The sequence below is a fragment of the Daphnia carinata genome, chromosome 3 (genome assembly GCF_022539665.2).
Source record: "Daphnia carinata strain CSIRO-1 chromosome 3, CSIRO_AGI_Dcar_HiC_V3, whole genome shotgun sequence".
In the NCBI taxonomy this organism is placed as follows: Eukaryota; Metazoa; Arthropoda; class Branchiopoda; order Diplostraca; family Daphniidae; genus Daphnia; species Daphnia carinata.
Window position 1 is genome coordinate 3,036,635 of NC_081333.1, and position 23,059 is coordinate 3,059,693.

The 23,059-nt window shown below is 38.4% G+C and overlaps 9 protein-coding genes across 13 annotated transcripts; 3 read left to right on the forward strand and 6 right to left on the reverse strand.

Annotated features, from left to right (window-relative positions):
* The first annotated feature begins 148 nt into the window (after positions 1-148).
* LOC130693313 (DCN1-like protein 5) lies at positions 149-1,720 on the forward strand. 3 transcript variants are annotated; one of them, XM_057516446.2, is made up of 6 exons: positions 149-296; positions 365-689; positions 755-899; positions 969-1,077; positions 1,137-1,344; positions 1,417-1,720. In XM_057516446.2, the coding sequence occupies exons 2-6, from the start codon at positions 476-478 to the stop codon at positions 1,482-1,484; spliced, it is 744 nt and encodes a 247-aa protein (XP_057372429.1). In that variant the 5' UTR covers positions 149-296; positions 365-475; the 3' UTR covers positions 1,485-1,720. The 3 variants fall into 3 exon arrangements, with proteins under 3 accessions (XP_057372429.1, XP_057372428.1, XP_057372430.1); XM_057516447.2 differs by having other exon boundaries at positions 160-296; positions 351-689; XM_057516445.2 differs by having other exon boundaries at positions 153-689.
* Positions 1,704-3,180, reverse strand: LOC130693311 (protein FRG1 homolog). The gene is made up of 7 exons (XM_057516443.2): positions 2,979-3,180; positions 2,794-2,876; positions 2,607-2,732; positions 2,354-2,520; positions 2,185-2,295; positions 2,015-2,118; positions 1,704-1,928 (listed from the first exon to the last, which is right to left on the reverse strand). The coding sequence occupies exons 1-7, from the start codon at positions 3,038-3,040 to the stop codon at positions 1,781-1,783; spliced, it is 801 nt and encodes a 266-aa protein (XP_057372426.1). The 5' UTR covers positions 3,041-3,180; the 3' UTR covers positions 1,704-1,780.
* Positions 3,181-3,657: 477 nt separating this feature from the next.
* LOC130693309 (beta-lactamase-like protein 2 homolog) lies at positions 3,658-5,165 on the forward strand. The gene is made up of 6 exons (XM_057516441.2): positions 3,658-3,811; positions 4,052-4,115; positions 4,179-4,342; positions 4,402-4,498; positions 4,557-4,755; positions 4,817-5,165. The coding sequence occupies exons 1-6, from the start codon at positions 3,757-3,759 to the stop codon at positions 5,057-5,059; spliced, it is 822 nt and encodes a 273-aa protein (XP_057372424.1). The 5' UTR covers positions 3,658-3,756; the 3' UTR covers positions 5,060-5,165.
* Positions 5,149-7,721, reverse strand: LOC130693269 (mRNA-capping enzyme-like). The gene is made up of 8 exons (XM_057516394.2): positions 7,219-7,721; positions 7,009-7,160; positions 6,675-6,954; positions 6,357-6,615; positions 6,106-6,291; positions 5,943-6,043; positions 5,665-5,876; positions 5,149-5,456 (listed from the first exon to the last, which is right to left on the reverse strand). Exons 1-8 carry the CDS (start codon positions 7,719-7,721, stop codon positions 5,326-5,328), a joined length of 1,824 nt encoding a protein of 607 aa, XP_057372377.1. The 3' UTR covers positions 5,149-5,325.
* Positions 7,722-8,138: 417 nt separating this feature from the next.
* Positions 8,139-10,587, reverse strand: LOC130693282 (serine/threonine-protein kinase/endoribonuclease IRE2-like). Of its 3 annotated transcripts, none has more exons than XM_057516410.2 (6): positions 10,215-10,587; positions 9,685-10,139; positions 9,255-9,612; positions 8,959-9,133; positions 8,688-8,824; positions 8,141-8,576 (listed from the first exon to the last, which is right to left on the reverse strand). In XM_057516410.2, the coding sequence occupies exons 1-5, from the start codon at positions 10,442-10,444 to the stop codon at positions 8,720-8,722; spliced, it is 1,323 nt and encodes a 440-aa protein (XP_057372393.1). In that variant the 5' UTR covers positions 10,445-10,587; the 3' UTR covers positions 8,141-8,576; positions 8,688-8,719. The 3 variants fall into 3 exon arrangements, with proteins under 3 accessions (XP_057372395.1, XP_057372393.1, XP_057372394.1); XM_057516411.2 differs by having other exon boundaries at positions 8,141-8,581; XM_057516412.2 differs by having other exon boundaries at positions 8,139-8,824.
* A 1,032-nt stretch (positions 10,588-11,619) lies between these two features.
* LOC130693315 (serine/threonine-protein kinase/endoribonuclease IRE1-like) lies at positions 11,620-12,517 on the reverse strand. The gene is made up of 2 exons (XM_057516448.2): positions 12,175-12,517; positions 11,620-12,111 (listed from the first exon to the last, which is right to left on the reverse strand). The coding sequence occupies exons 1-2, from the start codon at positions 12,402-12,404 to the stop codon at positions 11,646-11,648; spliced, it is 696 nt and encodes a 231-aa protein (XP_057372431.1). The 5' UTR covers positions 12,405-12,517; the 3' UTR covers positions 11,620-11,645.
* Positions 12,518-15,174: 2,657 nt separating this feature from the next.
* LOC130693178 (tyrosine-protein kinase Src42A-like) lies at positions 15,175-17,254 on the forward strand. Its single transcript, XM_057516300.1, has 7 exons — positions 15,175-15,298; positions 15,359-15,578; positions 15,643-15,764; positions 15,823-15,998; positions 16,062-16,230; positions 16,287-16,787; positions 16,845-17,254. Exons 1-7 carry the CDS (start codon positions 15,175-15,177, stop codon positions 17,024-17,026), a joined length of 1,494 nt encoding a protein of 497 aa, XP_057372283.1. The 3' UTR covers positions 17,027-17,254.
* On the reverse strand, positions 17,184-18,761 carry LOC130693295 (serine/threonine-protein kinase/endoribonuclease IRE2-like). Its single transcript, XM_057516425.2, has 4 exons — positions 18,102-18,761; positions 17,745-18,042; positions 17,488-17,689; positions 17,184-17,416 (listed from the first exon to the last, which is right to left on the reverse strand). Exons 1-4 carry the CDS (start codon positions 18,344-18,346, stop codon positions 17,262-17,264), a joined length of 900 nt encoding a protein of 299 aa, XP_057372408.1. The 5' UTR covers positions 18,347-18,761; the 3' UTR covers positions 17,184-17,261.
* Positions 18,762-20,255: 1,494 nt separating this feature from the next.
* Positions 20,256-21,407, reverse strand: LOC130693312 (serine/threonine-protein kinase/endoribonuclease IRE1-like). The gene is made up of 3 exons (XM_057516444.2): positions 21,143-21,407; positions 20,608-21,080; positions 20,256-20,543 (listed from the first exon to the last, which is right to left on the reverse strand). The coding sequence occupies exons 1-3, from the start codon at positions 21,346-21,348 to the stop codon at positions 20,434-20,436; spliced, it is 789 nt and encodes a 262-aa protein (XP_057372427.1). The 5' UTR covers positions 21,349-21,407; the 3' UTR covers positions 20,256-20,433.
* Positions 21,408-23,059: the final 1,652 nt, after the last annotated feature.

Consider the following 23,059-nt stretch of genomic DNA (forward strand, 5'->3'; position numbering starts at 1 on the left):
GTCAACAAACAGTCAGCTGCTACTATCGATATTGAAGCAATCGATTTTTTCGCGCTTGGCTGAGTATCGTCTGCGTCATAGGACGTTCTCCATGAAGACCTTGTTGATCAGCTGGTCATCTTTTTGTATCGATAGCTTTCCACTATCGATTACTTGTCTCGAAGAAGGTAAGGGTAAGCCCTAAAAGCCCATCGAAGGGTTTTCGTTTCACCGTCAGAAAGATAGAAATATAACGTTTGGAACGAACAAATCTAATTAGGATACCGTTGGTCAGAATAAACATATTACTCTTGCTTGTAATTCACCCTAAAAACCTTCGGTAGTTAATTGCCTTCAAAAACTCAAACTAGCTAACCTTTTCAAGGACGTATACGAAACCCATCTGTATGCCCAGCCGTCAGATTCAATTGATTAGGAAATCGGTGAACACTTTTTTCGCCTCAATCCACGGGCGAAAAGGAAACAGGCAAGTGTAATGCCTCGCAATAGCAACAACAGTACCAAGAGGAAAATGGATCTGGGTGAGGATCTTAGCTCATTGTTTGGAAAACGGTCAAAAACTAGCAGCAGCAGCACTGTGAATCGCTCTAGAACCAAAGGGATGGAAGAGGCACCCACCTCATTTAACCAAAAAAAATGTGTTGCCTGGTTTCGACAATACAGCACCCCCAGCAACACAGATACCATAGGTAATGTTTGTTGTTTTTCTTTTAGCTGACCTGAATAAACTTTTTATTTATGTACGTATATGTAGGGCCTGAAGGTGTTGAAGCATTTTGTCGGGATCTAAATGTGGAGCCAGAAAATATTGCATTGCTAGTCTTGTCATGGAAAATGGGAGCCAAACAAATGGGTTATTTCACGTTGCAAGAATGGCTACTTGGCCTTACAGATTTACAGTAAATATTTTTATTTGTCTCGTAGTTGCATTAAACTTTTTTAATAATTTTTTCCCACCTTAATTACAGATGTGATTCATTAGTAAAGCTACAAGGGAAACTTAACTACCTTCATTCATTGTTGCTGGACAGTTCCCATTTCAAGTCCATCTACCGATATGCCTTTGATTTTTCTAAGGTAATCTATAATTTTATGCTTCAACCACTTTGGACCAGTAATTACAACCATATAATTAGGATAAAGATCAGAGAAGTTTAGACATTGAAACTGCCAAAGCAATGTTAGGTTTGTTGCTTGGAAGGCAGTGGTCGCTCTTGAATTCCTTTTTCCAGTTCTTAGATCAATCTCGGTACCGCGTTTTGAACAAAGACCAATGGTGCAACGTGCTCGAGTTTTCACGTGCTGTTGACGTAGATTTGAAGAACTACGATGTTGACGGAGCTTGTGAGTCTCACACTAAAATACAATGGTTCAGATTACGGAGTTTTAATAATCATGTTCTTTGTCTAATTTCAGGGCCTGTGATGCTGGATGAATTTGTAGAATGGCTCAAGGTGAATAGAGGGGAATCGAACATTCAATAAATACTTTTCTTAGAAAATTTCAATGCTCTGATCGTCCATATATTTCCCAACCATCCTTAATCGGAGGGGGTTTTAAGCCTGCTGTCTTTCGAGCTGCCAGCCCGGATTTCATCACTCCCCCCAGTGAGTGGAGCACAACTATTTGCCGAAAAAATTCACTTTTTTTTCTTTTTTCTGTTTGTTATTTTGATTTGAAACAATACAAAAAAGGCTCTACTCTTTTCAATCAAAAAGAATTGCGCGTCACATTTATTACGTCAAACCCTTCCAACTTGCAAAAATCTACTTGACTTGGTTTACTTACACATACGATCAGATTTCATTTTGCTGCGCCTATCTAATAGGGCTTCGTGTAGGTATCCTTCGGCCTTTGCAGATTTGAGAACTTCGCGACTCTCTGTATTAATCCGCATTTTCTTATCTTGAAATTTTTGAAACTGCTTCCTAAAAACAAAAAACAACAGTTCGTTATTAGCAAAATAGCTTGTACTAGCAGTGAAGTGTAATGGAAGATGTGGATAGACACTAACACGTAGTTTATCTCAATTTGCTCAACACTGCCCTTCTCCTCAATAGGTCCTTTATTCTTTTTCTTGCTTTCAATATCTGCTTCCAGGTTTTTATTACACCGCAACTATATGATAAAATCAGTGTAAGTTTTTCTTAATTTTTTTTTTTTTTAAATATACATTTTTCCTACTTTCAGTATTTCATCCGGTCCGGCAGTGATACTCTGGGCGTAAAAACTGTCATCTTCCGGGGAAACGGAAACGAATTTGCTGTTAGCAGCTTGTAAAGCTAGTTTTCCATCCTAATGCAGTAAGTTTATTACATATGTTTGATTTTTAAATGAAACAGGTTACACTTACTTGAAAAACAGGTTCAAACTGTTCTAGAGCACTTACAGCATCTGATCGACCAACAACTATGCCATTCTTGTCAATACCAAGGTACTTTCCATATCCAGATTTAAGCGTGATTTTGGTTTCACCAACTGGGAAAGCTGTAAAAATCTCTTCGGGTGCAGGTGGATCTCCTTAAAAACCATGTGAATCAATTCAACTGTCTACTTAGATATTCCTGTAAATGTATTCCATGTGAAATGCTATGGCAAGTCCCTACCTTCATCATGTGGTGGTCCTAATACAAACAAACCATTGTCCAGTGCTTTGATATAACATCGCTCGCCAAACTCGATTGCTAAAGCTCCTGATATTTGTGAAAAATTTTGCACAGCCCACCATCCACCTTTACATAATTTAAAATTGTAAATCCCACTGGAAATAAGACTTTTTTATCAAATTGTTACCATGCTTTATCATATCTTCTTTGTCTGATGCTGCTACAGCTTCCTCATGGGTGCGTTTCTTAGACTTATGTTTCTTGATTGGCCTTAAAATTATAAGGAAAAAATTAATTAATTTAAGAATACACATACATTTCAGCAAATTAATAACTATCTATTGATTAAAAGACAAAACTGAAATTTTTTACTTGAGATCCTTCTGCCCCTTCAATTTGAGTCTTCCTGTTCGAATTGCAGAATACTCCGCCATAACGACAAATAATACTAAAAGAAAATCAACAACTGATCGAATCAGAACGAGATACTATATGAATACTAATAAAATAAATTGGTTTTGCTTTCTCGTTCAGTACAAATAGCTTGAAATAAGAGTAAAATGTCCAACAACACTGTTGTGATTCTCTATGCAGAGTTGCCAAAGGGTTGCTTGATAAACTGCAATTTAACCTTTAAACCTGTTTAAAAAGTTAATTAGTTAAACTTGTATCATAAAAGTGTGAATCACGAATCAAATTGCTTATTCATCGTGAAGCACAAAAAAGTATTATTAATTTATTGTTTTATTATAACAGTTGACAGATAAAAGGATGACAGAGGGCGTGGCTTGACGGACCAAAAAACGAACGAGTCTCATGACGAAAAACTTACGCGCGTTGCCGGTTACCGGACAGAAGGGGGGAAAACGAGTGAATTGACGGGCACAATCACCGATCACTGCGTGAGCCAACAGATTGAGGCAGCAAGCAGGTCGACGGGCGAATAAACCACGGGGGCCGACAGGCACGTAAAAATCACGAAGAGAAATACGCATTAAAGATACGCCAACGCCACCTATCCTGGCACTGAATGGACCAGAGGTTGGTAGTAGTGGATAAAAAATAAACAAATAAACGATTAACCTTTACCATCTTATCCTGCCGCAACATATGACTGGTACACTTTGCTTGTCATATATTTACATTTGCAATGAATGTTATTCCGCGAGTTTCTCAGCTTTCTCCTCGCGTAATTCACATTCTAGGTAAAGCTTGGTAACATTACATACATCTAAAAATTTAATAAAGTCGAAGGTACCGGAAAACGTGAAACGAATAAATATTTACAGAAATTCTTCACTGAATATTTAAAACCGTTACGCCATTTTTACCTTTTAAAAATATTATGCACATCTGATTTAAACTCGTGATTTGAAACCATTTGTTATGAGCTTGTGAAATTTATCTTTTATTCAAAACAAAATGATTTAATTTGCTCACTGAAGGTTGCAATCCAGGCCCCTTTACTTTGCAAGGAACTAACACATATTTAATTGGAACGGGGAAAAAGTAATCATCAATATTATGATCTGCTACCATGTAAATTTAGTATTCTATGTACTTACTATACAGGAGAATACTGTTAGATACCGGGGATGGTGAGGCTCCAGAGTACATTGATTTACTTAAATCAGTATTGAAGGAACATCAGGTCACTTTAGATCACATTTTACTTTCACACTGGCATCCCGACCATGTTGGTGGTGTGAAAATAATCCAACAGTCAATTAACAAAGGTAAATTTATAGTTGAGTTTCAATCCTGTGCTTAGCGTATAAGAAATTCTATTTTGCAGACTGTAAAGTGTCAAAGTTTCATGTAGAAGAAAAGCCAACAAATTTTGAAAAGTTGACTGATGGACAAGAAGTTTCAGTTGAAGGAGCTAATTTAAAGTAAATTACTAATAAGATATCTGTACAGACTCTCATTTGATTTGTCATTATAACTTAGAGTGTACCATACTCCTGGTCATAGCACAGACCATGTGGTCCTTCATCTACAGGAAGAAAATGCCTTATTTAGTGCAGACTGTATTTTGGGCGAAGGAACCGCCGTCTTTGAGGATTTGTACGATTATATGAAATCATTGAACACCATACTTAACCTGAATCCGAGTAAAATTTACCCAGGACATGGCCCGTCAATTGTGGTATTTTCCTCGTTACAATTTGCCCCTTAAGTTGGTCTTGTTTTAAAATTTTGTTCTTTAGGAACCTACCAAACGAATTGAGTACTACATTCACCATAGAAACGAAAGGGAGAAACAGATCTTAAAATTTCTTTCGTCCCATCCTAAGATTGGAATGTCTCCATTAGATATTGTCAAAGGTGTTTATGAGAATTTAGACTCCAGCCTTTATTTCGCCGCAGAGCGAAATGTTGAGCACCACCTTAAAAAATTGGAAAAAGAAGGAAAAGTTAGAAGCAATGCAATGCTGTGGAGTTCAATGTAAATTGCTGAATAGAAAATACGGGCCTTTTTGTATGCAGCATTCTTCATTACATATGATTGTAATGAGTTAAGAGGCAATACAGTAAGACGAGTCTTCCAGGGTTAAATTAACCATTTATTATTATCCTTCATTCCCTAACTGCTTTCAAAGTCGTACTTTGAAACACCTCCTAGGGTTTATAAAACAGTTGGCGGGAAACTGAGCGACGTCAAAGGGAAGTGGTGTAGGAGGACAAAGATGACGAAGAGAAACAGAGAAAACATCTGCTAATGTGGTCTTCGCTGGGGTGGAGGACGAGGAGGGGGAGGCATAGGTTGCCGTGGCGGTTCTCTCAAGCTGTGAATAAAGTCCACTAATATCTCGTTGGTTACAGGCTCGCGGATACTCTGCCAGACCGCTAAAAAAAGAAAGAAAACAAAAACTGGTAAAGTAATTTTTTTAAAATAAGCAGTGGCGTAATAATAATTTAAAAAAAAACGCGATTACAATAAAAAAAAAAAGAATTCACAATACCAAAGAATAACAACTAAATCGGTAACAAAATTTAATAAATGTAAAACAATAGTTACTAAGGAAGTAGTAGTTTTAAAAAGTAATTTTGTTACCTGTGGCTGTATTAAAACTATTGGGGAAACTTTTGTCCGTTCGTTGCCTCATAAAGACCCATTTTCCTTCTTGTCGGCCATTGCCTATCTCATATCGGCATTCAATTATTTTATTTTCTAAAGGGATCATTTCCTTGGTGGCTTTCATGAATGCAAAAGGTGTGTCATTCTTGCCACCAACATACAAATGACCAAGACGCTCTCGCAACATTCTAATTAAGCGAATTTTTCAATTAACTCATTTAGATTGTTGATTAAATATGAAAGAATATATGTACCCGGGACGGTTTTCTGTGACAATTTTCAGCCGAAAGTCGACGGAATTGTGTGACGGAGGCTTCCACTTAAGGACAGTCGGACATTGGCCTGCTTGATAGGGCTATATGGAAAAAAAAAAGATGTGCTTATGGTATGATGATTGGTTGCCTTTGGCACTGTTACCTCTTCAATAGGCTGGAATACGAGACCATCAGGTTCGTGACCGAGTTTCTTCGTAAATTTCTCTCCTAACAGGGCGGAAGTAGTTTGCACATCCCAAAAATCTTTACGGCGGATGCCAATCGGTTCGCGTTCACGAATAATCCTTCCTTCTTTCATGGCTTCTACCCGAGGTTCAATAATTTCTTTCTAATATAAAGGAAAAATTAATCAAACATTTGCACTACAATATCAAATGAATAAGTGGATTGTACCATAATGGTGCGATAGCGAACTGAAAAATTTTCTTTCATGATTTGGTTCCCCTCCAGGGAAACGAGATCATAGATCAAGTAACGTGGATGTTGCATTCCTCCGGCTTTATCTATGACCATCTCGCCATCTACTAATGTGTCTAGCAAATGTCGGGAACGGTCTCGCGACGAGACAAACGAAAGTCCTTCAATCTGGAACACAGCGTTGTCTCGGTCGATAAAGTAAACTTGGCGAGGTCCCATGATGTACATCATATATCTGCAATCGAAAAGTCAAATGTATCACTATGGGCTGCAAAACATGAGGAGGCTGTTTACCTAGTGCCATCAGCTTTCCATGACACCATATAGGGTTTTTGAAGTAAAGTAATATTCTTTCTGTCCATTGATACTGGTTGACATCCAGGAAATCCAGACTGCTTGAACCCCGTCAGGCTTTTAATCCGCTTTTGCACTTCGGTTGTAACATCCATATCTGCTACAGGTTTGACGTTGGGGATTCCATCCATGAATACGGCTTTGATCTGTGCTGCTTCTCGTCGTGGTTTTTTTTTCTTGTCACCCGCACTGCCGCCTGCTTGGTCATCATCCTCGTTGTCTTCAAATGCAAACATGACGCTGGATCAAATGCATGGTATCAACAAAAGCATACCTTCTGTAGCTTCTGGCTCCTCCTTGCTGGGTGTATCATCATCAGCTTCACAATGCCACATTGGAAGTGCTGGAGCTGGTGGAGCATCATCTATGTCACCATAAAGTTGAAACAGTTCGTTGATGTAGTCTTCCTTGTAGATTCCAGGAGGTCTATGAAACACATTGGTTTATCATTTGTCAGTTTTGCACAAACTTAGGCAATAAATACCTGGCTTTAGCAAATTCATTAACTGCAGCTTCTACTGACCAGTCCATGGCCTGCACCAAATATGATACAATCAGGAAACCAGTTCGGTTGAACCCATGGGTACAATGAATGCCAATAATTTTTAATGGATTCTGTGAGATGAACTGTGTGCATAATTTGATGAACAGGTTCACTGTTTCAGGATTTGGTGTTTCACCATGTCCCCTGCAGCTGAGTTTGACATATTTACAATTCATTTGTTCAACTATATTCTTGTCGTAGAACCGGCTGGTGTTGGTCAAGTCAATCCAGAGGCCAAGCTTCAATTTCATATTTTTGGCTGAAGTAAAAACCATCTCAGGATGAAAGAACTCATCCTCCACTTGATTATCGTATCTTGTATCGAGCGGAGTTTTGAATGCTAAGAATTTGTCTCCAACTATAGAAAAGGCTTTTCGAGGACAGTGTATCCATCGTTGGGGAATAGGACCGGGGCCGGTGTCAAGATTCCGTTTGCGGCTCATTTTTGTTGACAATAGATAATAGTAAAATCGAACTTGAAAATTGATGCAGCTCGTGTTATTCCATTTGAGACGTATAGGTTTTCACTCCTCAAACTTCATGAGACGTAAATCCAGAATACCAGAAACAACCTGATGAGATTCAACGGTACGTGACAATGAGTTCAATTAGGCGAACACAGGTGACGCTGTTCCAAACCGGCTCTAGATTGGCGGGCTCCTAGAAGAATTCAAATTCTATCTAGTTATTATTCAATATACTTACGAAATTGTAGAAAGCGATACCCCATGTTTACCAAAATTAAGAGTTTTTCTTCATATAGGTGCTATGAAGTGCAGAGTGGAACTGTAACAGCAAACCAATACTGGGGTTTTAATAAATTTATTTTTGGATTTTCTGCTTAGCAATTGCAAAATGATGACAAACTTTTAGTAACGTACTAGGGTCTATTGTTTAATTTTTAAACGTCATGCTTGTGGCAATTCAATAGCCACATGTAAGCGGACATCGAGGCTATGTTAACCAAATATTTCCAAAAATAAGATTAATAATTATCCCTGAAGTAAGTTAATGTAAATCAAGTTTTCGGGAGACACTAGGGTAGCAATAAATATTCTAAAATGTTACTGAACAAGGATATCTAACCACCCCATTACTTTAATAATACTATATCACAAACTAAATCTTTGGACAGGGAAAGAAAAACTGGGTAGAAAACCAATAGGAAATACTAAAGGTTGGCTAACTTCACATTTTACGGTGCAAGGTGCAACGAAAAGCAAAGTTTGAAAAAATCAAACAAGCATCTCGATGTGTAATGGTAGTGATCAGATACGACAGTGGACCCACGTCGTATTCTATTCTAGTAAGGAAGGAATTTCATCATTAAGATTTAAACGAACGAAAGAAAAGCAATATTCCTGAGATTATCCTGTGGTTGATACGAAAAAAAAAGAATAACTAAGTACCGTGCTAGTCAGGCAAGGGTTCCATGTTGACATCAGCACAAACTGACTTCAGTTTTGTACTGGAAGGCTAAAATAGGTCCCGTGTTGTCCGAAGATTTCTTCATTGTCAACTGTTTTATTAAATATCGTTCTCCTACCTGATAAAAATCAAATTGGATTTTAGTTTTCTAGTATGAACCAAATTGCAAATAGTGTGCGGTACGCTTTTTGCCAATTACAAGTTGCCATACAGCGAATGGCTTTAAAGCTAAAGAATTAAAACGAGCATTACTTTGAATTTCTTGTAGAATTTTTCACAAATTTTGGCTGTGCAGGCTCTTGCTTGGATTTTCCCAGTTTTATCTTCTAGCGTCAAGTCGAAATACCTTCGCCTCGGTATACTAGATGCGATGCTATCCATATAGTCAAGTTTCGATTTATGGACGACTCGGACTTCGATAGCCCACCTATTATAAAAAAATCATACACTAGACTACATATAATAGTTTACACATATATCCTATAGCTATTATGGATTTCATGCAGACTTGAGTTTGGAATTAATAAAATGCATCATTTGCAACGTACTTCGATTTCTTTTTCCTTCCTGAAAGTACATCCACGATAGACATAATATTTTCCCCTAGTTCTTTTCTGAGCGCTGGTTTCTTTGGCAGGCGTACAGGTAATGGAGCTGATGGTGGCCCCATGCTAGAATGAAGCCTGACTGCTGTACTGGAACTTTGTTGTTGTTGGGAAACTATTTCTGCACTAGATGCTGTATTGACAGCAGCTAGAAGCAATTGATTGTCAGCATCTCTTGGCGGATTGTGTTGAAGGAATGTTTTCAACACCTGGATGATTTCCTCTAAAGCCATCCGATCCTTAGCTTGGTGAGCAATCATTTTTGTGATAACGGCTTTGGCGAAATGATCTTCTGCAAGTTCTGGGAATGGTAAAGAAGAATCGTTATCTAGCCAAGCAAAAATCTGTTGGCAAAAAACGAAATGCTTCATACTGTGAATATTAGCTGGTGTACCCTTCTCGATGTTGGATTCGATTTCCGAATCTTGACCAAAAGGATGAGTTCCTCGTTTCAGAAAATAGAAGAACACCAAGCCGACTGAAAAAATGTCGCTTTGTTTCGAACCCCGAGAAAATACATTTCGTAGGGGAATGTGTTCAGGTGCAATCCAATGTTTGGTTCCGCGAACGTCGCTCATGGAGCAGGAACCATTATCATTCATCAGTTTACTGGATCCAAAATCAGCATATTTTATTTTGACAAAAGGATCCGGTTTTGAAATGAGAATGTTTTTTGGTTTGATATCACGGTGGATGCGTTTTAAATGAATGTATTCCAAGCCTGTGGCCAACTGGTAGAGCACTTCCGCTTCAGAGGGTATCTGTTCTTTGTAATCCCCTTTGCAATACTCTTCTAAATTTGCAGCACACAGCTCCAACACGTAAAACCTATCGGTAAGTTTGTATTAATAGCATATTTGCTAATTTAAAGAAATAAAGAATTAACCATATGACTATGCATACCTGAAATCTTCGTTATTTTGCCAATGATATAACTTGACAACATTTTCGTGATGAAGCTGAAATAAATCTTGTTCCCTCAAATTGATTCTTTCTAACTCGATGCGTTTTACGGCTACGTCTTTACCGTAATACTTTCCAGCGAAAACGGTTCCATACCTGCCTTTACCCAAAATTTGCGATCTGATGAAAGTTAAACTGGGATCGCCCTTAGTTGCCTGTTCTTGAGCCATTTGCTAGGCTCCAATCCAAACACTTTTGTAGTCACACAATGTAATGGAAAAGAAATTTTTTATTTCCTTTGAAGTGTGTGTTTTCAAGAGCTTATCTGATTATTTCTTATCTCTCATCACGCAATTCAGGGTTTACGTTTTTATCGAGCTCTTCACGTTTGAGAAAGTTAATCTTGTCTTCAACTTGACGGCGTTTCGGTTGACTCATTTCTGATTATAGAATAAACCTACTTATTCAAAAAAAAAATATTAACCTCAAATTTCATACAGGGTTAAATAATGACATCATTCACAGACTCGACAATAATTTTCCTAGGATTACAAAACTGTTTTGATTACCAGCAGCATGATGAAATTTTATCAAGGAAGTATTTACATGGACTACTAGTAGTATGAACTGAATTTGAATGGCACCTTAACTTTCAGAACAATTCCAACTGATACCGGGTGAAGCACCTTTCAGCTGATGAAGATACACAGCCAATACTTGAATAGTTGATAAGCATGCTTGAACTTAAAAACACTACAGTGCACTCTTCGCACGATTCAGGTTCTTACTGCAGTGAAGTAGAAACTGGGAATGACCATTTCCGATTCCGAGACAATGAAATAAGGATGGGGAAGAAAACTAGATTTTTGCACTCAAGTAGAAACAACAGAAAACGAATTTTGCTGTCCCTGACTCTAAACTTCCATAGCTACAGGTGATATGCAAGGACACAGGTAAGGGGTGAAGGATAGGCGATCATTTTACGACACGTGGGACATTGAACGCCCCATGCAACAACACAATATCACCTACATGAATTATTACGCAAGTAATACGCAGTACAAAAGTTAACTTAAATGAATTGAGCACGTCTCCATCAAGCCCCCAACGATAGACCCGAATTCTTATCGTATTACTGACCTGTTAATAAGCATTGATATAAATGTAAAATCTCACCTGTTCAGCCGTGAATGCAGTACGGTAGGGTTCGCCAAAGGTGGCATGACACAGGATTTACGCAATACAAGAAACTGATTCATGTCCAAAAATTTCAACTACATTTTCCCAAAAGACGTTTAAAAATGAAGCTCAGATATGAGTCAATCATTTCAATAACAACGAGTTTGGCAAAATGATCATCTGAGAGTTCTAAGCATTGCAATGAAATGTTAACTTTCACCTTCTCAAGAAAAGATAAATTAGCAATAAAAACTAGATACCGTGAATGTTAGCTTGCTTCTTATTCTGGATATTGGATTCGATTTCCCTATCCTTACCAAAAGGATGAACTCCTCGTTTCAGAAAATAGAAAAACACTAAACCGGTCGAGAAAATGTCGCTGGATGGCGAGCTACGACCTCCAGGATTTTCTCGTAGACGAAAAATTTCAGGCGCTATCCAATTATTGGTTCCACGAACCCCACTCATGGAGCAGGATCCATTTATATTTAGCGCTTTGCTCAATCCAAAATCAGCCCATTTGATCTGGACATTAGGATCTGGTTCTGAAATGAGGATATTTTCCGGTTTGATATCACGGTGGAGGCGTTTAGCGTGGATGTATTCCAAGCCTGTGGCCAATTGATAGAGCACTTCCGCATCAGAAGGCATCGGTCCCTCGTAATCCCCTTTGCAAAACTGTTCTAAATTTGCAGCGCAGCGCTCGAGCACGTAAAACCTATCATTATTAGTGGCAATTTTTTAATTTCAAGGCACAAGAATTACGAGTAATTATAATTACCTAAAATCTTCGTTATCTCGACAATGGTGTAACTTGACAACATTGTCGTGATCAAGCTGTAATGACTGGTCCTCATTCAAATTGATATGTCTCAACTGAACACGTTTTATAGCTACGTCTTTACCGTTATACTTTCCACCGTAAACGTCTCCATACGTGCCACTACCCAAAACTAGCGATCTGCTGAAAGTTAAACTGTGATCGCCTTTAGTTACGAGTTCTTCTGCCATTCTTAGGCTCCAATTCAAACGCTTTCGTAGTCACACAATGCAATGAAAACGAAATTTACTATTTCCTTTTTAAGTGTTTATGTTTTCAAAAAGCTTGCCTGATTATTTCCTATCTCTCATCACACATGGATTACGTTTTTATTGAGCTCCGTACATTTGAGAAAGGTTATCTAATCTTAAAGTTCACGAAGTTTCGATTGCCTCATTTCTGATTTTAGAATAAATTTTGTTCCAAAAAAATTACGAAATGCCCAAATGATGCGTAGTAACAGACTTCACCTGCGCGCACGATAGGTTTGATATCTGCTTGTTACGAAAGACGTCCTACCGTCTTCTCCTCCAACAATGATATTGTGATTTTCGTTATCCTATTCATTACATTTTATTTACAAAAAAACAAAAACAGTTTGGCTAAACACAACCACCAGAAGAAAATATTGCCCGCTTTGAATTTGCATTGGTTGGTTTGTGAGGTTGACATCTCCCTACTTCCTACGCCAGTCGTCAACTAAACAAGGGTAATTCCGCGTTTAAGTTACGATAAACGAATCCCATTGGGTGGGAATGGTCGTGGTTCAACGGTTAGCAGGGAAAGAACACTTGTATTTGTTGACATTTTATCTGCGTAACTCTAATGGAATTTTTTACCACAATTACTAACTAGGCGAAATATAAATCTCAAATTTCATACAGGATTAAATAATGACATCGTTCACTATGACATTGCAAAAATTCGACAACAATTTTCGTCGGATTACAAAGGTGTTTTGATTATCAGCAGCAAGAGGAAATTTAATCGAGGAAGTATTTACATGGGCTGTTACTAGTTGAACTGAATTTTGAAACTAACCTTGCTGCTCAGAATAATTCCAACTGATACTGCGTGAACCGTGAAGCACCTTTCAGCTGATGAAGATACACATCTAATCTTTGATTTCTTAACAAGCATACTTGAACTAAACAAAACTACATTACACCTTTACCGCGATTCAGACTCTTACTCCAGTGGAGCAGAAACTGACAATGACTCTTTTCGATTCAGAAACAATGAGATAAGGATGGGGTAGAAAACTAGGTTTTTGCATTCAAGGAGAAACAACAGAAAACGAATTTTGCGGTCCCTGACTCTAAACTTCCATAGCTGCAGGTGATAGGCAAGGACACAGGTAAGGGGTGAAGGATAGGCGATCATTTTACGACACGTGGGGCATTGAAAGTCCCATGCAACAACAGAATATCACCTATACGAATTATTACGCAAGTAATACACAGTACAAGAGTTAACTTAAATGAATTAGGCACGTCTCCATCAAGCATTCACCGATAGATCCAATTTTTTAAATCGTATTACTGACCTGTTAATAAGCATTGGTACAAATATAAAATCTCATCTGTTTAGCTGTAAATGCGGAATGGTAGGGTTAGCCAAAGGTGACATGATACAAGAATTACGCAATACAAGAAACTGATTTGTCTGCAATAATTTCAACTACATTTTCCCAAAAGACCTTTAAAAATGAAGCTGATATATAAAGCTCCTCCGATGTATTTTGATTTCCTATTGTATAGGTCATCGGACAAGTCATTCTGTCGGTACGATGTCAGGGCAAACATAACGTTGGGGACACCATCCTAAGGTATTCATTAAACCAATCTTGGCATTTTTTCAACGTCGCCAAGATGGGCGTGGTTGTTCCATTATAAGGGTGATCTTGCGCCAAGGTTAGCAGTTTCTGAGGTGAGGTGTGAATTCTCCCAACAACTAGTTTCGGCTTGGGACCAACTGGAACACTGCCTGTTGTCCGGAGAGCCTCAATTCGTCCGGCCTCGTTTTCTACAGCTTCAAATGTAAACACGCGCTCATTACGAAGAAACCGGGCAACTAGATACCATTGATGGAAATGGATATTGTCCGTGTTTCTAGTGATGGCCAGCAAGATGTTACTGATGAGCGAAAAATCAGCCGGTTTCGTATACAACAGGATCTCGCATTCACCAACCGTATCGTCCGACTCTTCACAGTCCTGAACGCGGTTCTTTTTCTCATTACCTGCTGTCATTTTAAGCCTTCACCTTCCTATCAGTTTTCGACATATTGTTCATAAAGATAACAAGAAACATTTGGTTATTGAAAATATTAATCGATACCTTTGATATTAGTTTTTAAAAAATTAATGAGGGGGATAGTGGAACATACCTCTGAGGAACTGTCTGTTGGCCTCTAGTTACGTGACGAATTGGACGGCCCACCAACGTTCAATGTGTCGGCTGTGCAACAAAAAAACTAGCAGGCATTCGTTATAGGCTTGCTCAGTTATTGCTTCATCATATAGACACATCTTATCTGAGGCATGCATGCTAAAATAACAAAGTGTTAGATAAAGTGACATTCGTTTAGACGGTCGATATTCACTAAATACCGTAGGTTATAAGGATATTTTGTGCCAACTGACCGAGGTCGTTCAAAGATAGAAAATTTATTAGAGCCAGTTATATTTTGCAATGGGAATCCGTAAATATGTGAGCACGGAAATAGTTTTCCACGAACCCGTTCAAAAATTGACGCTCCACCATAGATCCTGCACACTATGATGAAATTTAGCGCAGTTGATAAATTTAAGGAAACACACTTTAAAAAGGATGTGGTTGTTGATTACAGTATATAACTGGGGGGAAAACTGGCAAAGTGAATAGCATTTGCATTAAGCTTTTTTTTCTTAATGTTTCAGAGCCAGATGACAGTTAGGCTTAGGAAGGCGTCGACGACATTATGGGAGGCTGTAGCAGCAGAAACAAAAACTGGGAGCCCCCTCCACAGGATCTTCCACCTTGGTATAACAGCGAACATCTGTTGATTCATCCACAGATAATACAGGATGTTTTTCAACAGCAAGGTATGATTGAAAACGGCTAAATGTGTTAGTGGTTGTAACACGCGTTGTTCCGATTAAAAGATGTTCCAGATATTCAAAGGCCATCCAGTAATATTTGCGTAGCAGTGTACGATTATGAGCCCAGAACTCCCGGCGAGCTATTGTTTAAAAAAGGTGATCATCTAGAAATCATCGACGACAGTCACACTGATTGGTGGCGGGCTCGAAGCAGAACAAGCCATATGGAAGGTTACGTTCCAGCAAATTACGTAGCTCCAGTCAGATCGATTGAAGCCGAACCGTATGCATAAAGCCTTTATCAGATTGTTTTTGAATTGTTTGATTATTATCGGCTTACACGTCAGGTGGTATTTCGGTCCTATTATAAGGAGTGATGCTGAACATCTTTTGCTTCAGTCCAGGAACAAGGACGGTGCCTTCCTCGTCCGTGGATCGGATAGTTGCTACAATGATTACGCTCTGTCAAGTACCTGTCAATCGTTAGTGAGAATACATTAGTTTTACAATCTAATTTGCGATTGCAGTTCGCTTTGGCACGAAGGTGAGGCACTACCGCATAAAGCAAAAAACAGATGACATTGGCAACAACGTCCACTTCATTTCTCAGCACAGAACATTTGTGACTTTGCAAGAATTAATCAGTTACTACAGCAACAATAGAGATGGACTCGCCACTGTTCTTAACAAACCTTGCATGAAGGTACCATTTTTTAGGATTGCTGTTTTTTTTTTAAGTTTCTATAAAACGAAACTACTTGAGTAGGCTGGAGCACCGTTGACGGCTACACTGTCGTATAACACGCAAGACAACTGGGAAATCCCGCGTTCATCGCTCAGATTTGAACGCCAATTAGGACAGGGACAGTTCGGTAAAGTTCATCAGGGTCTCTGGAATGGCGCAGTACCTGTCGCTATCAAAAGCCTCATACCAGGTGTGGTACCGCTTCAGATTTCACTTGTGAAATTTTACATCTAATTGAATTTTCAGGAACGATGGACCCTGAGGACTTCATAGCTGAAGCTCAGCTCATGAAGAAATTACAACATGAAAAGTTGATCAAGTTGTATGCCGTCTGTACGACCGAGGAGCCTATCTACATCGTCACGGAACTTATGAAGAACGGCAGTTTACTGAATTATCTCAAAAGTAGTAAAGGGCGTAAAGTGAAATTGCAAAAGCTCAACGACTTTGCTGTTCAAATTGCTTCGGGCATGTTCTACCTCGAGAAAATGAGCTACATCCATCGTGATTTGGCTGCACGTAACGTCCTCGTCGATCAAAACGAAACTGTCGTCAAAATAGCTGATTTTGGATTAGCGAGGGTCATAAAAGAGGAAGAATACGAAGCTCGAATCGGTGCAAAATTCCCACTTAAATGGACAGCACCCGAAGCCATCAACTTTGGCAAATTTTCTACCAAATCAGATGTCTGGTCTTTTGGAATTCTTCTTTCTGAACTTATTACTTATGGTCAAACTCCTTACCCTGGTCTGTGCTATATTTACCCTAATCACGAAGCAGTGACAATAGTTTTGTTTTGTTCAGGTATGTCCAACAACGAAGTGTTACTCATGATCGAAATGGGTTGCAGGATGCCCATTCCTGAAAAATGTCCTCAAGTCTGGTACGACATTATGTTGAAAACGTGGGAGACTGATCCGGCAAAACGACCGACTTTTAAGAATTTACGATCCACGTTGGAGGAATTGTTGTTCTCCAATAGATAGAAATTTTCGGAAAATCAACGAGATCCTCTAGAGCTATGTTGGCTATTTCCTTGATGCGCAGAAAATTATTTGGTTCTGTAATATAGGCACATATTAATTTAAAACTATTGGCATTTTTATAATTTGATTATGTTGCAATTGGTTGTTGAATCGCGTCTTGTCCAAATGAATGGCTTGTATTTTGTAATGCCCTGCTTAAGTGAATTACATGGCATGAATATCACTGCACAGGGGGTTAAAGGGATCCAGAATCTTCAATATGATATGTCCCAGTGTTGTTCTCGTGAGGTCGTAAAATGCTAATGACCCTCGATAAAGCCCACCTTTCTTCTGGCTTCAATTTGGTCATATTATATATAATTTCATGGGCAAAATGAGTCTGGCCCAATTCTGTTTTCCAATACAAGACAATAGATGGTATATAAATTTTAATCTCAAAAATTAAAAATTGCGCAACTTACTACTTAAATTGACTGGTTTTCCACGCATAATGTTGGGAATGATTAAATTCTTGGATCCGAATAGATGCAATCCATTGGTCAGAAACGAGAAAAAGACCAGACCCAAAGCATATATATCACTGGACACGGTACCACGCCCTCTTAGACCGTCAGGATCACTACTACTAGGATGTTGATTTTCCAAATCCAGAATTTCTGGGGCCTAAAACAAAATGATTTTTAAGTGAAAATGGTTTAACGCGATCATATTTATATACCGTCCAATAATGCGTTGCTTTGATCCCGTTAATCGACATGGCTTCCTTCTTACTCAACGGTTTACACAGGCCAAAATCAGACCATTTCACTAGCACAGGTTCCGTTAACGAGATCAAGACGTTCTCCGGTTTGATATCACGATGAACGAGATCCTTGGAATGGATGTATTCCAGTCCGTTTGCCAATTGTAGGAGAATTTCGTTATCAGGTGGTAAGTATCCTTTGTATTTTCTAGAATCTCTATCGGCCAAAAAGCATTGATCGAGAGAGGCAGCACAGAGTTCCAACGCAAAATACCTGTTGAAAAATGCAATATTTTAGTAATCTTATAAACCATAAATGTAAAAACATTATACTTGAAAGTTAAGTCTTCTTCCATGTGGTAAAGCTTAATCACGTTGAGATGACTTAAACTTGCAAACATCTCTTCTCCTTCCTTTTGGACAGCTTCTTTCTGCATGCTGGCCAGTTTAAGTCTTTTAACAGCAACGGGGATGTTGTCATCAAAAGATCCTCGAAAAACGAATCCAGCAGTTCCTCTACCCAGAATGGCATTGTCATCGTAACTGAGCTTGTCACTGACGCTAATTATTTTCTCCATGGTCCGATGTTGTTCCACTACAGTGCGTCTAAGAAGAAATGAAACTTTTCATGTCTTCAATCGAGACGATAGGATGTTTAGACCCAGTTAGGAACAGGGTTGCAGCCATTGCCTCCTTCAAAATAGCTGATACGATATCATTGCTATGATTTCGTGCGGTTTCAACTCGACCCACTTGTGGGTGCCATTGTCGGGGTGTTGTTTGGTTGCAGTACATCTCCACACACACACACACACACTCCTTATCGTTTTGGTTGTACACCATTATTAACGTGTGGGTTTGTCACGAAAAAAGTTTCACCACTTTTAGATAATAGGAAACGAGCAGCTGTAAAATGTGCCGACAAAATCGGGATGTGTGAGGAGCACTGAACGCAAAATTTGAGACACTTTATCGCGTTTCGACACCTTGACTTAATGAAGCCCGGAAGTGTTTGACAGTTGTGTACGAGCCGAGCGCAATCGTTAAACTGAGCCCTTAGCCATTTTGATCATATCCTCCGGTGTAGTCAAAATTGCGGAATTTGGTTTGCAGAATATTCTGTATTTTAGAGGTTATGAAAATAAAGGGAAGGTCAAGGACGAAAGAAAAGGTAATATTGAACAATAAGCTTTTGGGGCAGGGTGAGAAAATACCTTTGGTGGGCGTTTATTATATTTGGAAGTTAGGGTATACATATTGCGCCTCGTGGACAAAAAAACAAGGTCGAAAGAATTACGCAACGAAAAACATATCTCACCCTTTTTTATGTATCTGAGAATATATGCATAAATTTTAAATACATTCTTTTAAAGCATTTAACCCACCTGTTTATAAATAATCCCCTGTTCTCTGGCTTACAATTTATTTTTGAAATTTTATAGAAACCCTGCATCTCTTACTAGAGACAATCAAACTTCCAGTAATTACAGCATGAGCCAATTGCGATTTCTAGTTCTTGAGATATTAAATTCAAAGTGGTTGCGCTTAAAACACTTTAACTCCGCTCTATTTAAAAATCTATACAAGTACCGGGAAAACTAATATTTTATTCCGAATCAGCGTTCAAACTAGGTTATGACAAGATATGTTTCATAGAATTCCAAGTTTAAATTTTACGGCTGGCTAAAAAAATAAGCCCGACTAAAAAAAATAAGCCGGACTTTTTTCTTTTTTTTTGTAATTTTTTTTCAGACCTACATATTGCTATAAAAGTACGCAATTTATATTGAGAATTTAATGAGGATGTCGAACATCATGTTTATTTCGATGTGGGATGTGTAGTTTGTGAGTTATCCAAATTCAAAGTAGTTGATCTAAAACCACTTCAATTCCGTTTTTATTCAAAAACTGCTTAACTGGCAGGAAACTAATATTTTATTATGAATTACCATTCACATTAGATTATAACAGGATAAGTTTCATCGAATTCCAAGTCTAATTTTTTTTTCGATCCAAAGTCAGGCATGAAAAATAAGCCGGACAAAATAATAAACCCCGCTTTTTCTTTTTTTTTATAATTTATTTTAAACCTACATATTACTATAAATGTTGATAATTGTTATGGGTCCACTTACCGATTAATAAGATAAGATTTCTCCTTACCTCTCGTATCACATGGATTAATTTCACTGAAAATTTAACCGGTAAGTGATAAAGTACTTATCCAAGTGAATTTAAACATGAACTATGATGGTCTATGATATTTACAGTTGTGGCGCATTTGCCACCTATCTTCCCGTTCAGCTCGATTAAATTGTTCTACAACTGTACGAACTTACCCAAGGTCGAACGAAGGTCCAAGTAAACCAAGGCCCAAGACAAACAAACTACAATCAGATAAGTCTTTCCAAACCATGTACTTGATACCCATAATATAACAGGAAGAAAACTGAGTTCAGACATTACACATAAATAAAATCAAACTCATTAGCATGCATTTGTTTTGTTTATTTCAAGGTAAACTGCAGAAGGAATTGGTAGAAAAGAATGGTATGAAATATGTTAAAAACATGTAACGAGAATCGATTTTCATCGCAGAAATTAATTTATTGGCTTACTGGATGTTCAACAAACGTCGGAGGCCAAACAAATCTCATGCAGCAATCTATAATTTAAGAGACGCTTTTACGTTTTCCAACGTAAGTCTTTTTTCGGGATCCGCTTCAATCATACCTTTAATCAAAGGTAAGGCGTAATCATGCTTCTTCTCTAAGCCTATCAAAGAAATGAAAATAGTTAGCAACAACAATTGCACAAATCAAAATTTTAAGCTTATTACTTCCTAAAAACTGATTGTTGCTAATTATATTTAATGAAATGGTGTGAATAGAGCCATCAGAGAAGGGATGTTTGCCTTTGGTGAGGAAAACAAAAAAGAGACAACCCAAAGAGAAAATGTCGCTAGTGATGTTACCACGAGGCCTCTCACCGTCAACGCCCATCACCTTCAACATTTCAGGGGCAAGAAAACGTTTGGTTCCTTTAGAACCTTGACTCATAGAGAAACTTCCGTTTTCTGAAGCAGGTTTACAAAATCCGAAATCGGCAATTTTCATCACCACTTCATCACCGACTAGAGCAAAAAGCACGTTCCCAGTACTTATGTCACGATGGACCAAGCCCCTGCCGTGGATATAGGACAACCCGTCAGCCATTTGGTACAGGGCGGAAGAATCAGCAGGCCTTCTCCCGTCGTACTTACCTTCACAGTAATCATTTACTGTTGCTAGTCCGAGTTCCAAAATTAGATATCTAATAGGATAAAACGGTATAAGATTAAATGATACGTACTAATTACATTCTTATTAAATGACTTGAAATTTTCATCCTCTTCAACAGCATGGAGTTTCACCACATTCTGGTGGTGCAGGCCTTTCATGGCACTTTCCTCTCTATCAGTGAGCAGATCGTGAAGTTGAATCCGTTTGACGGCAACAGTAATATTATTCCATCTCCCGGCGAAAACTGGCCCATACGCACCCTTCCCTAGAATCTTTTTACGTTCAAGTGTAAATGACATGATTTGTCTTAAATGGACCCACTGTTTTTAAATAGGATGCAACTGGTATTATCAACCAACCTAGAATACCCACATATTTACGGACAAACTACCTTAACCACTATCTTAGATAAAAGAAAAAACATTTGATATACTATCTCCTGACTTAAACAGCAGTACGATGTATGTATTTCAGTTTTATTCACGACTCGACGTCATAAATGTTACATAATCAATGTCCCATTTGAAGGGAATGGAACATGATTTCCACCCCACAGCAAACCAAGGATAAACCTGTCGAAAAAAAAAGGCAAGTTTAGCTGGAATAAACGTTGCAAACATCATACTACGATTAGAAAAATCAGAAAGTGTTAAATGGTTGTCTTATCATTCGTCTCTGAGAGATTCCCACACAAAAATTCATCATTACAGAAAGAAAGCTTCGACGCTAAATTAACACTCACCTATACAACGTAAACTGGTAACCCCAACGAAACGAACATCGCCAACCCCTACGAAAGAAACGCAAAATTAGTCTATGCGGGAGACAACGTAATTTCGTTAAACAACTTGCTTTCAGCAATAAAAATAATGGTTTCATTAAAGCATCTTTTGATGCATCAAAACTCTAGCCTAAGTTCTCATCATGCAAATGAAACAATCTTAAAAAGTAACTTTACTCACCGTAAGTGTAAAAATCCAGTACATTAACCGGGCCCGACCGCCCGAAGTCACAAACTGGAGAACGTCCCATGTAAATACACCACCTGAGAAAAACATAAACCGTCAGGACAAATAAGGAGAAACAACAAGAATCGAAAGCTCAGCTCTATCAGAGTCAAGTTGTATAATCAATGGATTCAGGTGAAACACGGATGACAATAACATCATTTGCTAAATCTCGAAAAAATCTGCCCAACACTCACCATTCGCACGTACGCCAGTGTTGGTATAACTGCAGTCGAAGATTTACACTGAAAAGAAAAGATACCGTTAAATCTAAAGGTAATGGCTTCCTAGGCAATTGTTGGAGGTTCATTCCAGGACGGCAAGGAATATGCACATTACAGTCCAACGATGCAAACGCTTCCAATTATGATTTAGGCATTAAACGACCAGCACGTGTATAGAGAACGCCAGCTGGAGATACCGCGCGCCAATATACTGAAAAAGCCTTACCTGTGCGAATACTAAGTCGGCTTCCCAGAAACCAGACTACCGTGCGTTCACTGCTCGATATGCAGGACCCCTAAAAATGTAATCAGATTGTTACTTACATTGCCAAATGAGCTTCAACAATGCTACACACTATTCTGACAATACTGTCCCCCTCATGTATAGCCACCAACCTTACGTGAAGTGGAAGGTGGTAAAGTTGAGGGGTTAGTTATGGCTCCAAAAATACACTTACCGCAGAATTAGCAGTTACGTCTCCCGAACCATCGTCGTAAATCGACAGAATTACAGCACAATCCATTTGGGAATCTGCCCGCAGCCCAAACACTTGGACGCCTGTATAAACAGAAAACATCCAATTTAAAAATTGTAACTCAACCAGAAACATGGTAAATAATCATGTTAAGTAGCAAATGCTTCAGTGGAACGTTATATATACTGCATTTTGTTTCTCAGATGGGGAAAGAAGACATAAATAACGTATCTCATCATTTCCAACACAATTCCACACTAGCATATACAAATAAAATGTAATCACCTCAATAGTCCAGCATAC

Excerpts from the sequence above, each read along its gene's own strand:
- LOC130693313 (XM_057516446.2), top strand. The coding sequence starts at position 476 with ATGCCTCGCAATAGCAACAACAGTACCAAGAGGAAAATGGATCTGGGT. Across the intron at positions 690-754 it reads CAGCAACACAGATACCATAG|GGCCTGAAGGTGTTGAAGCA; the intron begins GTAATGTTTGTT and ends ACGTATATGTAG. Across the intron at positions 1,078-1,136 it reads ATGCCTTTGATTTTTCTAAG|GATAAAGATCAGAGAAGTTT; the intron begins GTAATCTATAAT and ends CCATATAATTAG.
- LOC130693311 (XM_057516443.2), bottom strand. The coding sequence starts at position 3,040 with ATGGCGGAGTATTCTGCAATTCGAACAGGAAGACTCAAATTGAAGGGG. Across the intron at positions 2,877-2,978 it reads AAGGGGCAGAAGGATCTCAA|GCCAATCAAGAAACATAAGT; the intron begins GTAAAAAATTTC and ends TATAATTTTAAG. Across the intron at positions 2,733-2,793 it reads AGAAGATATGATAAAGCATG|GTGGATGGTGGGCTGTGCAA; the intron begins GTAACAATTTGA and ends AATTATGTAAAG.
- LOC130693309 (XM_057516441.2), top strand. The coding sequence starts at position 3,757 with ATGAATGTTATTCCGCGAGTTTCTCAGCTTTCTCCTCGCGTAATTCAC. Across the intron at positions 3,812-4,051 it reads TCGCGTAATTCACATTCTAG|GTTGCAATCCAGGCCCCTTT; the intron begins GTAAAGCTTGGT and ends TGCTCACTGAAG. Across the intron at positions 4,499-4,556 it reads GTTGAAGGAGCTAATTTAAA|AGTGTACCATACTCCTGGTC; the intron begins GTAAATTACTAA and ends ATTATAACTTAG.
- LOC130693269 (XM_057516394.2), bottom strand. The coding sequence starts at position 7,721 with ATGAGCCGCAAACGGAATCTTGACACCGGCCCCGGTCCTATTCCCCAA. Across the intron at positions 6,616-6,674 it reads TGGAAAGCTGATGGCACTAG|ATATATGATGTACATCATGG; the intron begins GTAAACAGCCTC and ends TTTCGATTGCAG. Across the intron at positions 5,457-5,664 it reads TAGTTTTAATACAGCCACAG|CGGTCTGGCAGAGTATCCGC; the intron begins GTAACAAAATTA and ends TTCTTTTTTTAG.
- LOC130693282 (XM_057516412.2), bottom strand. The coding sequence starts at position 10,444 with ATGGCTCAAGAACAGGCAACTAAGGGCGATCCCAGTTTAACTTTCATC. Across the intron at positions 10,140-10,214 it reads CAAAATAACGAAGATTTCAG|GTTTTACGTGTTGGAGCTGT; the intron begins GTATGCATAGTC and ends ACTTACCGATAG. Across the intron at positions 9,134-9,254 it reads GGAAGGAAAAAGAAATCGAA|GTGGGCTATCGAAGTCCGAG; the intron begins GTACGTTGCAAA and ends TTTTTATAATAG.
- LOC130693315 (XM_057516448.2), bottom strand. The coding sequence starts at position 12,404 with ATGGCAGAAGAACTCGTAACTAAAGGCGATCACAGTTTAACTTTCAGC. Across the intron at positions 12,112-12,174 it reads CGAGATAACGAAGATTTTAG|GTTTTACGTGCTCGAGCGCT; the intron begins GTAATTATAATT and ends TAATAATGATAG.
- LOC130693178 (XM_057516300.1), top strand. The coding sequence starts at position 15,175 with ATGGGAGGCTGTAGCAGCAGAAACAAAAACTGGGAGCCCCCTCCACAG. Across the intron at positions 15,765-15,822 it reads CAATGATTACGCTCTGTCAA|TTCGCTTTGGCACGAAGGTG; the intron begins GTACCTGTCAAT and ends TTGCGATTGCAG. Across the intron at positions 16,231-16,286 it reads TATCAAAAGCCTCATACCAG|GAACGATGGACCCTGAGGAC; the intron begins GTGTGGTACCGC and ends TTGAATTTTCAG.
- LOC130693295 (XM_057516425.2), bottom strand. The coding sequence starts at position 18,346 with ATGGAGAAAATAATTAGCGTCAGTGACAAGCTCAGTTACGATGACAAT. Across the intron at positions 18,043-18,101 it reads GAAGAAGACTTAACTTTCAA|GTATTTTGCGTTGGAACTCT; the intron begins GTATAATGTTTT and ends ATTTTTCAACAG. Across the intron at positions 17,690-17,744 it reads AAGCAACGCATTATTGGACG|GCCCCAGAAATTCTGGATTT; the intron begins GTATATAAATAT and ends ATTTTGTTTTAG.
- LOC130693312 (XM_057516444.2), bottom strand. The coding sequence starts at position 21,348 with ATGTCATTTACACTTGAACGTAAAAAGATTCTAGGGAAGGGTGCGTAT. Across the intron at positions 21,081-21,142 it reads GAAGAGGATGAAAATTTCAA|ATATCTAATTTTGGAACTCG; the intron begins GTCATTTAATAA and ends TTATCCTATTAG. Across the intron at positions 20,544-20,607 it reads CAACAATCAGTTTTTAGGAA|GCTTAGAGAAGAAGCATGAT; the intron begins GTAATAAGCTTA and ends TTTCTTTGATAG.